The 16,167-nt window shown below is 37.6% G+C and overlaps 1 protein-coding gene across 2 annotated transcripts in view; it reads right to left on the bottom strand.

The window, feature by feature from the left end:
• Positions 1–16,167, bottom strand: part of LOC136866085 (putative protein FAM10A4) — a 405,358-nt gene that overhangs the window by 60,689 nt on the left and 328,502 nt on the right. For both annotated transcript variants that reach the window (XM_067142747.2, XM_067142748.2), the window contains exon 5: positions 8,361–8,588. In XM_067142747.2, the coding sequence (XP_066998848.1) occupies positions 8,361–8,588 (228 nt within the window). The remainder of the gene's footprint in view (positions 1–8,360; positions 8,589–16,167) is intronic.

Consider the following 16,167-nt stretch of genomic DNA (forward strand, 5'->3'; position numbering starts at 1 on the left):
CATAAATGAGAATCTAAATTGGAATGAACATGTCACTTGTATCTGTAATAAGAGTATATATGCCTTACTCTGTACTCTGAAATGCCACAAAAACATATTAGCATTAAATATGAAAGTCAGGCTTATAGAAACATAAGTTGTTCCAATATTCTATTACTGTGATGCTGTGATCATTGATGCAAATAATAAACACATTAGGAAGATAAAACACTATAGGAAGACACAATGGACCACGAATTCCTGCATCAGATTTATATTTTCCTTGTTATGACATACGTCACATCTTATTAGAAGCAACTTTCCTTCCTGATCTTTGAAGAACTGAGAAAAATATTCATCTAGCCGTATTGGTGTTCAGATCCCTAATCGAAAGACCTTCCCACTACCTATCCTCAAAACGTACATACATTTCCTTTTTTCACCAGCATAAAACACACTCTCTTACCATGCTCAACATTCCTTTTAGCAGTTCAGCTGCCTATAATCATTCATTCATTCATTGTGACAGGAACTAGTTTATGGAACTCTGTTCAAACATCTGCAGCATAAACTCTTTAGGAGTCATTTAAGGCTTCATACAGAAAAAAAGTACCTCACAGATGCAGAAACCAATGGCATGAATCATTATGAGTGAATGATAATGTGTGACTGTATACAACTATGAACAGCAAAATCTAAATCTGAATTTTAAAAAATAAAAAAATTCCACTGAAACTCCTAATACTGCATTAGAGGAAACAAGCGGTCCAATGTAATCTGAGCCATTAATAAGGCAGCTTATTCTTATTTGGACTGCTCCCTAAGAAAGACTTCAAAATAATCTCATTTTTAGGTGTCTGTACTCATTCAATCAAACTATTTCATTGAATGGCATTTTAATTATGCATTCCATTAACTCTAATATTGTTGTTTATACAGATAGAAATGATCACGGCAGGTTAAGCAAAGAAGTTGTAGCTTATAGATGCGTGGGGTGAATTTTAACATGCAGACTTACTTTTGTTTTAGCTCCAGCTAGACCCTCTGATATAATCTGCATGTTTATTAAACATCTCTTTTGATGTATTAGTAACAAGACAAAATTTCTCAGCATACTTTAAAAAATAAACATTAGGAAGATACAATGGACCATGAATTTCTGCATCAGATTTATATCTTCCTTATGTTATGACCAGGGTCTGGATATTTTAAAAATGCATATTTTGAACGATAGAGCATGTATAGACATATTTTTCTTTTATGTATGATCAATTATCTAAGATTGCTGAACAAAATGAAATATCTAATGAACTCTATATGTTGTACATCCCTTGGCAACACAAGAAGCCTTCCCTGATCAAAGAAAGGGCTTTCAGTGTCGTAATACAAGCAGGTAGATGGATAATGACCCATTCCACAACAGCTATTTCCTTTTTTGTGACATTCCTTTCTCCTTACAGTAGCCTCCCAAGGTTTGTTTAAACAAGTGCATTCATCTGTTAACTTGCTGTTCTTCTATTGGAATGTTTCACTAGATTAAACTGTAAAAATGCCTAAAGATAAGAACTCTAAGTCATTTTTAATTAAACAGTGGATATCAGGCAATAGCGACCATTCAAAAGATGGTGATATAGTGTATTGCCAAGTGTGCGACAAGAGTGTAAAATTGTAAGTTAAGAACTTCATTTTCCCGTATTGAACTGAGATTCACAATTAGAATTCAAGAAGGTTCAACCTACTCAATACATAATGTGTTGTGCGAGGTGTTCACAACATATTATTTATTATTACTAGTACCGGTTTCGACACTAATGGCGTCATCATCAGCTAGAAATCACAAAGTGGACATAGTACATGTCATAAAAGTTGTATAGATAATACATGCATTGCAAAATACAAAGGATAGGCTGTGAGTCTCATATCCTATTATATTTGGCCACGATCCCATTTTTAGCCATCCATTTCATTAACTTAGTTTTTTCTTCCTTTTAAGCTTCACCACCCACGTTGAGCTGAGACAACCTTAAAAATCAATCTTATTCAACTTCTCAACGTCAGGTGTCCCGGCCTTAGACAAATATTTGATGGTCTTGCCAACCACATACAACACTGGACCTGGACTTATATATGTCTCCATTGAACAACAATAGAAGAGTGGACAATTTTATTGCATCGTTTTATTATCATATGAAGACTTTTGTTCTCATTCATCAGACCAATTTTATTGTATAATACTCACTTGCCTCATTAGACTATAACGCCTTTATGTGTTATACTATATCACCACATTTTACACATCATTCTTCTAGCTTTTAATGAGAAAACAGCCTATCATTTGTATTTTGCAATGCATGTATTATCTATACAACTTTTATGACATGTACTATGCCCACTTTGTGATTTCTAGCTGATGATGACGCCATTAAGCGTCGAAACCGGTACTAGTAATAATAAATAATATGTTGTGAACACCTTGTACAACACATTATGTATTGAACAGGTTGAACCTTCTTGAATTCTAATTGAGAAAAGTGTAAAATGCAATAAAAATTTCAAATTGAACAGCATTCGAAAACAACTTCACATCTCAGATTAAAAGAACAGTGTAACAATATGCAACAGCTACTTTTAACCGACGTGAAAACTCTGTGTGTAGTTAGTACATTTTCCGCTGATATTTGTAAAGCTTTTGTATGCAGCAACATTCTGCTACATAAATTGAATAATCCAAATCTACGTTCGTTTCTTGAAAAGTACTGTGCTAATCAAAGCATGCCAGATGGACCTACCCTTAGGAAGAACTACGTTTTACTTTCACTGCACGCTTCTGTCGTTGATTCGATATGACCTGACACTAGAAGGAACTGCATTTGGATATTGGTAGATGAACAACCAATTAGTGTGTTCGATACATTGCAAACTTCACAGTGGGCCAATTATGTCCGGAAGAACCCGGCAAACCTCATTTACTTTCGTGCAAAGTGTTAGAAAAAACCAACCACGCTACAGTTGCAAAATTTGTTAACGATTCCCTGCGACTTTTGTGGCCTAGTGAATCGGAGAGTGATTGTTACAAAGTGCGCCTTTTAGTCAAAGATGCAGCTTTGTACATGTTGAAAGGTGGTCAGTCTCTTCGAGTATTTTTTCCAAATTTCATCCGTGTCACATGTTTGGCGCATGGATTGCATCGTATTTCAGAAGATATACTACCCTCTTTCCATCTGTCAACAAAAAAATTTCAAGTGGGAAACAACTGTTCCTAAGAGCACCGGATCGTGTACAGTTGTACAACACTCATCTGTGTCCGGATTCTCTTCCACCGGGACCTGTTCTCACAAGAAGGGGAACTTGTTTATCCGCAGTATTGTTCTACCAGGAGAACTTTGATCAAGTGAAAGATGTAGTTAAAAGTCTTGATGATAGTCATACTGCGTGTGTTCGTGAAGCAAAGTGTGCATTTGAATCTGAAACTATATAAAGATATCAGTTTCATCCAAGTGCATTATTCGTCAATTTTGAATTTTGAAGGCGAAGAAACTCGTGGTGCACTCCTACACGGATCTCTTCAGTTAATTCAAATCACCATCAGTTCGTTCAATGGTGTCCATGGTAACACGGGAGAAAAAATTGAAAAAGGAAACTCAGTGCAGTGTTGGACTCACACCCAGGACTTAAGAAGATTCAATCCATAAGCAACTACATAAGTGAAATCAGGCAGTCATTGCCAGAAAAATGTTCCGAGCAGTCAGTGCCGGTGAACAAGTACTGCCCAGTTATGACTGTTGGCGTAGAATGATCATTTTCAGCGTAGGCCTACAAATGAATTACGTCCAACAACAGAAAGTCATTGACCCCTGAGAACATTGAAAAACTGTTGGAAACCTACTGCCATGCATCATTTTTCAAGGAATGAAACATGTTTGTCAATTTAACACAGAGTTAAAATTAAATAATGTGTTTGGTAAGTGTATTTTGTTTTATTTTTAGTGCATATTTTGGAGCATATTTTCAAAATTTTTAGTGCATATGAATTCAGGCCCTAGTTATGACACATGGCATACCTTATTACAAGAAACTTAAACATCCAGCTAAATTGGCTGTCTAATGTACAGCATGCATGGGAGAAATTGCTGGATTAGAATTAAGAGACTCCTGTAAAACTTCCTTTGTGAGCCTAAAAATTATGACAGTTCCCTGTTTATATATTCTTATAAATATTATGCATGTGAAAGAGAATCTTTCCAAATTTAAAGAAAGATCTACAGTTCACATGCACGATACAAGAATGGGTTTAAAGAAATTGTTGAGGAATGCGAAAACAGGTTTGTACCTTTAAGGGTGGTAAGGAATGGTAAAGACCCACCTTATTATAATAGAGAAATAAAGAGACTAAAAAGGAGGTGCAGACTGGAAAGAAATAGAGTTAGAAATGGCTGTGGAAGTAAGGAGAAATTGAAGGAACTTACTAGAAAATGGAATCTAGCAAAGAAGGCAGCTAAGGATAACATGATGGCAAGCATAATTGGCAGTCATACAAATTTTAGTGAAAAATGGTAGGGTATGTATAGGTATTTTAAGGCAGAAACAGGTTCCAAGAAGGACATTCAAGGAATAATTAATGAACAAGGGGAGTGTGTATGTGAAGATCTTCAAAAGGCAGAAGTATTCAGTCAGCAGTATGTAAAGATTGTTGGTTACAAGGATCATGTCGAAATAGAGGAGGAGACTAAGGCCAAAGAAGTAATAAAATTTACATATGATAACAATGAAATTTACAATAAGATACAAAAGTTGAAAACTAGAAAAGCGGCTGGAATTGATCAGATTTCTGGGGATATACTAAAGACAATGGGTTGGGATATAGTACCATATCTGAAGTACTTATTTGATTATTGTTTGGTCAGAGGAACTATACCAGATGAATGGAGAGTTGTTATAGTAGCCCCTGTGTATAAAGGAAAGGGTGATAGACATAAAGCTGAAAATTACAGGCCAGTAAGTTTGACATGCATTGTATGTAAGCTTTGGGAAGGCATTCTTTCTGATTATATTAGACATGTTTGTGAAATTAATAACTGGTTCGATAGAAGGCAATTCGGTATTAGGAAAGGTTATTCCACTGAAGCTCAACTTGTAGGATTCCAGCAAGATATAGCAGATATCTTGGATTCTGGAGGTCAAATGGACTGTATCGCGATTGACATGTCTAAAGCATTTGATAGGGTGGATCATGGGAGACTACTGGCAAAAATGAGTGCAATTGGACTAGACAAAAGAGTGACTGAATGGGTTGCTATATTTCTAGAAAATAGATCTCAGAGAGTTAGAGTAGGTGAAGTTTTGTCTGACCCTGTAATAATTAAGAGGGGAATTCCTCAGGGCAGTGTTATCGGACCTTTATGTTTTCTTATATGTATAAATGATATGAGTAAAGGAGTGGAATCGGAGGTAAGGCTTTTTGCGGATGATGTTATTCTCTATAGAGTAATAAATAAGTTACAAGATTGTGAGCAACTGCAACGTGACCTCGAAAATGTGATGAGATGGACAGCAGGCAATGGTATGTTGATAAACGGGGTTAAAAATCAGGTTGTGAGTTTCACAAATAGGAAAAGTCCTCTCAGTTTTAATTACTGCATTGATGGGGTGAAAGTTCCTTTTGGGGATCATTGTAAGTATCTAGGTGTTAATATAAGGAAAGATCTTCATTGGGGTAATCACATAAATGGGATTGTAAATAAAGGGTACCGATCTCTGCACATGGTTATGAGGGTGTTTAGGGGTTGTAGTAAGGATGTAAAGGAGAGTGCATATAAGTCTCTGGTAAGACCCCAACTAGAGTATGGTTCCAGTGTATGGGACCCTCACCAGGATTACCTGATTCAAGAACTGGGAAAAACCCAAAGAAAAGCAGCTTGATTTGTTCTGAGTGATTTCCGACAAAAGAGTAGCGTTACAAAAATGTTGCAATGTTTGGGTTGGGAAGAATTGAGAGAAAGATGAAGAGCTGCTCGACTAAGTGGTATGTTACAAGTAACTATTCTCATTTTGGTTCCGTATTGAAGTTGACGTATGTCTCAAGTATTATTACAATATTATAAGTCCACCTGTTCAATACAATACAATATGATCCACTATTTCATATGGTCAAATAATTTTTTATACATAATAGGCTACATAAAAGTCAAAGGTACATGTTTCACCCTCCTTACGGGCATCATCAGCCTATATCAATCTTAAAAATAATACATATACTTATAAATTATAGGTTAAAATGTTGAAAAATGATTTCGTAAAACATTACACAATAACATCCAAAACAACGATAATGCACCAAAGTATGTTAAAAGAGAGTGAATTAACAGTTTTGAAGATTAAAACGTGATTAAACATGAAATTTTGAGAGTTTAAAACTAAAATGGATCCATATTTTTATAATATCATTAAGATTGTGATGGCCTTTGAGTTATAAACACAATCATCAAAGGAGGATGTTTCTTCAATTCCCAAGTTGAATCCAAGGTGGTAAAATCACTGTCAGTTATTTAAAACGGAAGAATGTAATAAACAAGTTAAAATGTATATGTTTGGGATATCTGAAAGTCGAGAAGAAAATGGAACTTCTGTAGAGGCGTTGCTTATGATAAAACGTATGTCAAAGCTAGTGGAGTTTGGAAATTATGTGGTAGTCGAATGGATCTAAAAGATAGTCAAGTTGATGTGATAATTCCGTTGAAACATTTGTTGGAAGAAATGTTCAGGATTTTCTGAAACAAAATGTAGAAGAAAGTTGGTGAATAATACCGTACTGTACAAGAGACTTCCCGTACGTCAAAGATGGCTAATGCAGTACTTACTCTTGTACAGTACGGTATTATTCACCAACTTTCTTCTACATTTTGTTTCAGAAAATCCTGAACATTTCTTCCAACAAAAGTTTCAACGGAATTATCACATCAACTTGACTATCTTTTAGATCCATTCGACTACCACATAATTTCCAAACTCCGCTAGCTTTGACATACGTTTTCTTCTCGACTTTCAGATATCCCAAACATATACATTTTAACTTGTTTATTACATTCTTCCGTTTTAAATAACTGACAGTGATTTTACCACCTTGGATTCAACTTGGGAATTGAAGAAACATCCTCCTTTGATGATTGTGTTTATACTCAAAAGGCCATCACAATCTTAATGATATTATAAAAATATGGATCCATTTTAGTTTTAAACTCTCAAAATTTCATGTTTAATCACGTTTTAATCTTCAAAACTGTTAATTCACTCTCTTTTAACATACTTTGGTGCATTATCGTTGTTTTAGATGTTATTGTGTAATGTTTTACGAAATCATTTTTCAACATTTTAACCTATAATTTATAAGTATATGTATTATTTTTAAGATTGATATAGGCTGATGATGCCCGTAAGGAGGGTGAAACATGTACCTTTGACTTTTATGTAGCCTATTATGTATAAAAAAATATTTGACCATATGAAATAGTGGATCATATTGTATTGTATTGAACAGGTGGACTTATAATATTGTAATAATACTTGAGACATAAGTGGTATGTTCCGAGCTGTCAGCGGAGAGATGGCGTGGAATGACATTAGTAGACGAATAAGTTTGCATGGCGTTTATAAAAGTAGGAAAGATCACAATATGAAGATAAAGTTGGAATTCAAGAGGACAAACTGGGGCAAATATTCGTTTATAGGAAGGGGAGTTAGGGATTGGAATAACTTACCAAGGGAGATGTTCAATAAATTTCCAATTTCTTTGAAATCATTTCGGAAAAGGCTAGGAAAGCAACAGATAGGGAATCTGCCACCTGGGCGACTGCCCTAAATGCAGATCAGTATTGATTGAAAATTGATCTGGATACTCCTTACTCCAGGCTTAGTAAAAGCACAAACAGCCACTGTTATCAACAGCTTAAGATGTACAATAAGCTTCCACTACCCATTCGAACATTAGACAATAGTGCATTTAACAGGATACTGTCAGAATTTTTAAGGAAAAAGGCATTTTATAGTGTAGAAGAGTATCCAGAATGTGGTATTTCAAAAACTGACATAATATAGGTAGCTAAAATAATTTTTCTAATGACTCAGGCATTATGGCTAAGATATTGTCTATAGATTATTTTTATTAATACTGTCAGTACCTAGTGTACATTTTCTGTACTTGATGGTGGAAGCAATAAAATATCTTTAAAAAAATATCTAAAATATCTAAATGTCGAAGAAAGTTTACCTACGCTTCATAGAGTACTTGTCTCCTTCATGAGAAGGCCTTTTTCCTCAAAATAAGCAACCTGGATTTACTAAATGTACCCTAAACCACCAGCTAGAATGTATCAGAAGACACATACTTGGAAAGCAGTTAAGATTTCTGGATCATTGAGGAATTTATAGAAGTCTCCCATGCCAGGAGCACCACTTTCATCTGCACCACCACTCCCAGCAGATGCAGCAGCAGCTGCCGCTGCTGCCTTAGCATGTTCTTCACGAGCACGACGGGCACGTTCTAACTTCTCTTTCATATCCTTTTCAGCACGTTTGCGCTCATACTTGCGACGATGTTCTTCCAATTTGCGTGCCTGTAACAATCAACAATATATGCACTTTTAGAACTTGGTACAGCACAAAAGAATTAAATAATGAACAGAAAATTCTGTATAAATAGCTAAAAAGGCCACAAGCATATTAAGCAGTTTCTGTACGTTTGTGCATTAAATTGCACAAGTGGGGAAGTGCGATATGTTGTATTCATATGTTTGTAGATTTTTGCTCTGTATGTAGTACACCACCAGCACACAATACCTTAAAACCCAAACAGTGATTTAGATTTAATAAAATATACTCTAGTGCAAACATTTCCAATGTAGGGTAAATACCAATGACTACGTAGTCATTTTTATTCTACTATGCATCACAATGTTACTCTTGTATGGTACCTTGATTGGCACTTTCTTCTATCTGCATGGTATCAACCAGCATCATCATTAATTCACTCCACAATTATACTGTAGTTTTATAATGAAACAAAAGTGTAAGGGTGCAGGGACTCCTTTAAAGCTAATGTACATTACAATGAAGTTTTATCAACATCTGGAAATTAAAACTCATGATAATGATGATAATGGTCTGCAATACTGTAAGTTCAGCTGGTTGAATAGCACAATTATTTAGGCACTTTCTTTTAGTGCTCAATGTAGAGGATTTGACTGCAGCCTGCAATGCTTACAGCTTACTGGCTGAGTAGTACAGTTGTCTCAGCTCTTGCCTTTTGTACTCAAGGATGACAGATTGAATTTTAGTCCAGTCCACAAGTAATTAAGAATACCTAAGTCAGTGCTAGCCTGTGATGAAGGGGTTGTGTATGGGCCTCTTACTCAGACTATCTGGGTTTGATTTCCCAAGTCTTTTACTTCCTTGTCCTGTCTGGGAACTACCTCGAATATACAAAATTTTCAAACTACTATTGACCTTAAAGCGCCAGACGGACGAAGAGGCCTGATATAGGGGTAGCATGCCTACTTCGTATCTGGAGGCCTCAGGTTTGATTCCCAGTCAGTGCTGCGACCTATTCCTCAAAAGTATGGTCTTGTACATTACAAGTTACTAGTGTGGATTCTTGTAATGTATGGAGGTGTACATTTCTGTTCCACAAAAGATTGATAGTCTCTTGTATATTACTAGTGAATTGTTACAAGTTTTACAAGTGACAACATATCAATAAACATACTACGTCATAGCATGAATCAGCTGTTGATCTTCATATTCCATTCGTTGAATTAGGTTATGCTTGCCTCATTAATCTTAATATCGTATTTTAAGTTAAATTATGTAGCAATGATTCAAAGAACTCTAATATTTCTGTGAATTTCTCAATGCTACAATGTTATTTTTCAGTTTATTTCTATGACGATAGGAAATTACTCCGTTATTATCACCCATTCTGTTCTTCCGCGATCCTCGCATATGTTCCACGATAGTCTGACATACCCACCTTGGTCTGTCATTTGGAATCAGATGCCGCTAATAACGACATTCGGCCGCCAAACTTAATTGTTACAAAACTGCACACTCTGCACGAATTGTTAAAATGGTGTCAAGGAGGGAAATAGAAAGAAGGCAAGATATTCATTTCGGTGCATTCAGCGAGAGTCTGAAAAAACAAGACAAAATAAAGGATTGGATGGAAATATTTGATTTGGAAAAGCTCATGGAGCTTAGGAGGGGAAAAGTTGGATTAATGATTGGAATTACTTGGAATTAATGATTCCAGGAATGTCCTTCTTGGAACATGTTTGTTCAGTATTTTCAGGTCAACGAACAATTTGAGGAAATTTTATAACATTTATTGCAGCTACCACAGAATGTACTGATCTACAGACCGAAGATTTTGCCATCCCATGCATATGTGCAATACCACGGCACTGACCACAATTTCCTAGCCAAAGCAGTGTTGTTAGTAGGCCTAACTGTTGTTTAGCAGAGAGAGATTTATTTCTGTTCGTAGCAGGCCCGGAACTAGGGCGGGGCAGGGGGAGCACGTGCCCCGGGCGGCAAAATTTGAAAAGTTTAATAAAAAATAATAAGTTATTTAATTTTTCAAAATAATAATACCACAATTAATACTGTTTAATTTTATTTACTTCTGCTGCCCAATTTATCAACTTTATTACACTGACACCGTATACCAAGTTATTTTCTTCATTATAAGATACGACACAAGAATTAACGTACTTCATGGGTCTGAAGTGAGTCTTATACTGTTATGCCTACTACTGATATGAATAATTAGTAGCCTGAGCGCTCGGCAGCGGGGTCAGGGACTCGAAAACAGTCTGACCTTGCCGCGATGCGCGAGCATCTCATCTGCCTCACCCCCTTTCTCCCCATGCTAAACAGACACCTGCAGTCATCGTTGTCATTATCGACGGCTACACATGCAGCCTGCATAGAATGTTGTCTGCGTGTGTTGATACGAACCGACAGTTGTTTTATTTTATTTACATTTACTGTTTAGTTATTGGTGTTCGGAGTGTTGGCTAGTTATTCATGTTACCGTGTATCATCGTTTGGAAAACGGAATTGTTTAGTACACTCTGAGCTGCGTTTTTATCAGTTTCCAAATTATGGATGGCAGAAAATGACTCAGTGGAGCCGAGTATAGAAAACTTGCCAAAGAAAAAAGGAAGAAAGAAAGCGATGTGCTGTCACAAACACAATGTTAATGAAGATGAAGGCTGAAAAGAAAAATCAGGTAAGTAAATATTAATTTTTATTTCAATAATTAAATTATAGCACATTAGGGAAGAGCTGAATTAATTGTGCCTTATCGGACTTTACAACCATTTTTTAACACTTCATTTTGTAATATATCATATTACTGATTGAATCTGAATCCCGGCTTTTAATATTTTAGATGACGTTGAAGCTGGAGAGGAAGGTACGCAACATGTCGAACTTTGCAAGAAACTCATTCCTTTTGGTGAGGCGAATGAAGATGAATTATCATCTCGTCCAGACCCTACAACTGGTCTTGAAGAAACATCCGAGTTTTCCTTTGATTTTAGGGATCCTGGTTCATGACCACAGAGTTTTTCAGATTCTGAAAGGGGTTACATAACAAAAATGAGCTTTGAAAATCTGATTGAGCCAAATTTAAGTAATAGCAGCAGAGAAGGACATAACTTAACCAAAGATTGGTTTGATAAAGTTCTCAAAAATGGAGAAAAAGTAAAGAGATCATGGTTAAGCTACAGTGAAAGTAAGAAAGCTCTATATTGTGTTCCCTGCAGGCTGTTTTCACACTTAGCATCAAATCAAGTGCCTTCCTTAGCTAAAGAAAAAGGACTTACTAATTGGAGAAAACTCAGTGAAAAATTGCCTGAACATGAAAATTCATCCATCCACAAACTTTGATTTTGTTTGTGCAAAGCTTTGGAATCTTGTTTAGGAAAGAGAGGTATTGATGCAGAACTCCAAAACCAGATCCATCAAGAAGAGTCTCACTGGAAGGCGGTATTGCGCTGCATTATCGATGCTATTCTATTCCTAGCAAAGCAAAGGGAGTCCATTCTGAGGAACTAAAGAAGACTGTGGTTTCAGTGACCCATCCAGTGGAAAGTTCTTGAACACAGTAGAACTTATATCGCATTACAATGTCCCTCTTCTACAACATATTGAGCGGCGTAAGAAAAGGCAAATCTCGTATTTCTCACATAAAATACAAGATGAGTTCCTTGAAATTATTGCCAATAACATAAGGCAACAGATAATACAAGACATTTTGGATGCGAAATATTATTCCTTAATATTTGACTGCACTCCGGATATCAGCCACAGTGAGCAAATGACTCAAGTAGTTCGTTACGTCAAAGCAAATATATCGGAGGTAGAAGACAGTTTTATTGATTTTTTACCAGTTAGTGACAAAACAGGTGAAGGTCTCAGCCAAGAAATCCTAAAAAAAATAGACAAAGATAGACTAAAGTTAGATAACTGCAGAGGCCAATCCTACGACAATGGGGCAAATATGGCCGGGAAGTATATATATTTTTTTTTTTTTTTTTTTTGCTAGGGGCTTTACGTCGCACCGACACAGATAGGTCTTATGGCGACGATGGGATAGGAAAGGCCTAGGAGTTGGAAGGAAGCGGCCGTGGCCTTAATTAAGGTACAGCCCCAGCATTTGCCTGGTGTGAAAATGGGAAACCACGGAAAACCATCTTCAGGGCTGCCGATAGTGGGATTCGAACCTACTATCTCCCGGATGCAAGCTCTCAGCCGCGCGCCTCTACGCGCACGGCCAACTCGCCCGGTATCCGGGAAGTATAAAGGAGTTCAGTCCAGACTACCGTACTTCAGGATAACGAGCTAGCATATTTTGTCCGATGTGATGCTCACTCCCTCAATTTAGTTGGTGTTAATGCGGTCACCGCTACTATTATGGCTCAGAACTTTTTCGAAACTTTGAATAGTATGTACTTTTTCTTTGTGGTTTCAACTTCACGCTGGGAAGTTCTCCGAAAGTATGTGCCACTGACATTGAAACCTGAAAGCAATACAAGATGGTCTGCAAGATTAGATGCGGTCGAAGATGTGTATAAACATTATGGTAAAGTTGTGCAGGCTCAGAGGATCTTAAAAACCATGATCTCTCAACACCTCAAACTAAGAGTGAGGGCAGCTCCCTTTTGAAGAAATTGCACAATGCGTTGCGGAAGGAATTCGAAACTTGCAGATCTTCAGTAACTAAGTGTAAGGCGCCATGTCCTCCCGAAAAACAAGGGGAAGGATCATCTTCGAATATCGGACCACCGAACCCGCATTCAGCAATGATTACAGATACTATAACCCCACATCAACGAGGAAAAATGGGACGTAAGGCAAGTGTGGCAAATGATGGACCCGCAATAGAGCCACAGCACGAAAAAGAAGAAATGAGCTCCAAAGCTTTGGAAAAAGAGAGGGAAGAAAAGAAGGAAACTACCTCAGAAGGGGAAGGAAAAGCCAAAGGAGACAGGGATCCCCACGAAATAGCATACAAGAGAAAATACCGTATTGAAAACGACCGTGAAAGGGACATAATTGACCTGGAGGACAACTACAACCCGGAGGAAAGTACTAGTAACGTTTATGGAAAAATAAATAAAAGGAAAGCAGACCAACAAAGAGAAACGAATCGCAGGAACTTAGAAGATACCAGAGGATTAACAACACAAGAAACCCTTGAACACAAAGAACACTCACGGAAGGAATCAGTACGAGGTACGAGAGAAGGAGTTACGAGACTGAAAGTGGCGGAGAGAACTGCCTGGTTATACATAGGAAGACTAGACCCAGACACTACCGAGGCTGATACTGTAGACTACCTAAGAGAAAACGAAGTGAAGGGTAGAATTTACTGTGATATAGTTAGTGAGAAACCCGGCTCAAGAGCATTCAAAATAGGGATTCCAATGATTGATCTTGAGAGAGTTCACAAAAGTTCCTTCTGGCCTTCTAGCGTGTTCTGCCGGCCCTTTCGGCAACCCTGGAAGTTTAGAGGCTTGCAGCAACTCTATTAACATTATGAACTGGAATGTTGAAGGATTAAGAGGTGCCCTGAACCTACTGACGAAGAACACAATAGTAAAGTACGATATTTGCGTATTGACAGAAACCTTCATCATAGAACATAAAGAATCATTATACCAGGATTCTACCACTACGAGGTAACAGCAAAAATGCCTGGAGGAAGAGGAAGACCATCAGGAGGAGTCTCAGTATTGGTTAAACCCCATCTCTCCCCCTGTAAACAGCTAATGGGAGAAGATGACATACTCGTAATACGGACTAAGATTGGAGTAATTTTGGCAGCGTATTTCAACCCCGAATGCTCTGCAATGGATATTGTTGACAGTCTCGGCATAGCTTTGAACAAGATAAAAAAAGATGAGAGAATTATATTAGCAGGTGATCTAAACTGTGCCATAGATAAGCAAAAAGGGAAAACCGGAGAAGTTATGGAGTTCCTACAATCACAAGGCCTACAGCTGCTAAACCGACAATCCGACTGGACGTATGTCTGTCCAAACGGAGGGAGTACTATAGATCTCATCTTTACTAAAGGATTCAAGATAGTTGGCCCAGCTAAACCAGTTTGCTCAGAAGAAGCCGTCGTGAGAAAACACATCCCGGTAAGCACAGAGATCATCTCAAGTATAAGCGAGACTAAAGAAATAATGAATGACAACACACTTGGCAAGAAAATTGACATTGGGAAAATAAAGGCTGAGGCTACTCAAAAATGATATATAGAGAACTTGATAGAGAAGGAAAATTTAGATGAAGCAGCTCTCTCCCTAGAAAGACTCCTTAAGGCAGCGGTATTACCGCGATCTGAAAGGAAAGGAAAACCCTGGTTTGACAAAGAGTGTTACTTACAAAGAAAACAAACGATAGAGTCACTCCACAAGGCTAAGAATATAAAAACTACAGAAGTACTCGAGGAATATAGAGCCAAAAGAACGGTGTACAAAAAGCTCTTGAAAAAGAAAATAAGTGACAACATCGAAAGAGAAAAACAGAAAATTATAGAGGAAGCCAAGAGGGATCCATATAAAGCACTACGCCCCAAAGAAAGAAGATTCCAGCCAAACATACCGATGGAAACTTGGGAGGAGCATCTGCGCAAGGTCATCTGCTCGAAGGAAACCAGGCCTCAGTTCAGACAGTCAGAGGTCTGTCATGAGCCCCAGCCTTTGACAACAGAAGAAGTAAGTTGGGCCATCAGTAAAGCTAAGCAAAACAGGGCCCCAGGTACAGATGGTAGTAGGAATAAGCATATCCAAAAGACAGTGACAGAAACTATATCTATATGGACTGCACTGCTTAATAAGTGTCTAGAACTAGGCAGAATACCAACACAATGGAAGAAATCCACAATAAAGCCTTTATACAAAGGTAAAGGAGACACAGACGACCCTAACTCCTACAGAGGAGTAGCCTTAGAGTCCACAAGCCTAAAATTGCTAACACGAGTCCTGACCAAGCGAATAGAGAGAATGATAGATCCATTGCTACCCGACGAACAGTTCGGGTTCAGAAAAGGAAGGTCCACTATCATGGCTATGGAAAATCTGCTAGGACACATCAAATCTACGTTGGAAACACCAGGAGGAAAACTCTACGTGATATTTGTAGACTACTCGAAGGATTTCGATTTAGTGAACAGGGAGATCCTAGTCAAGAAGCTGGAGAAATTGACTGGAAGATCTAATATGACGACGCTTATATCAAATATACTAGTGGAAAATTATGTGCAAATGGACGATGAGATAGGCATATCAGAGTGGATACCACAGAAAATAGGGGTCCTCCAAGGAGATCCACTGAGTCCAATCTTGTTTAACGCCTTCACATGCGATGTAGGTGTAAAGATAAAAGAAAGTACCAATGCGAAAATGTATATCTATGCGGATGACATGGCGATCGCTTCAGAGAACATCAATGAACTGCAACGAGCTATGGACCTACTCGTGGAATGGGCAGAAGAAAATGAAATCTGGTTAAACGAGGACAAAACAGAAATGATGATTTTCAGGAAGGGTGGTAAATTCGCGGAGGCTGACCAAATAATGTGTAGAGGATCGCGTCTAAGAAGAGTAAATCATTTCAAATATC

This window comes from Anabrus simplex, chromosome 3, assembly GCF_040414725.1.
Source record: "Anabrus simplex isolate iqAnaSimp1 chromosome 3, ASM4041472v1, whole genome shotgun sequence".
Classification (NCBI taxonomy): Eukaryota; Metazoa; Arthropoda; class Insecta; order Orthoptera; family Tettigoniidae; genus Anabrus; species Anabrus simplex.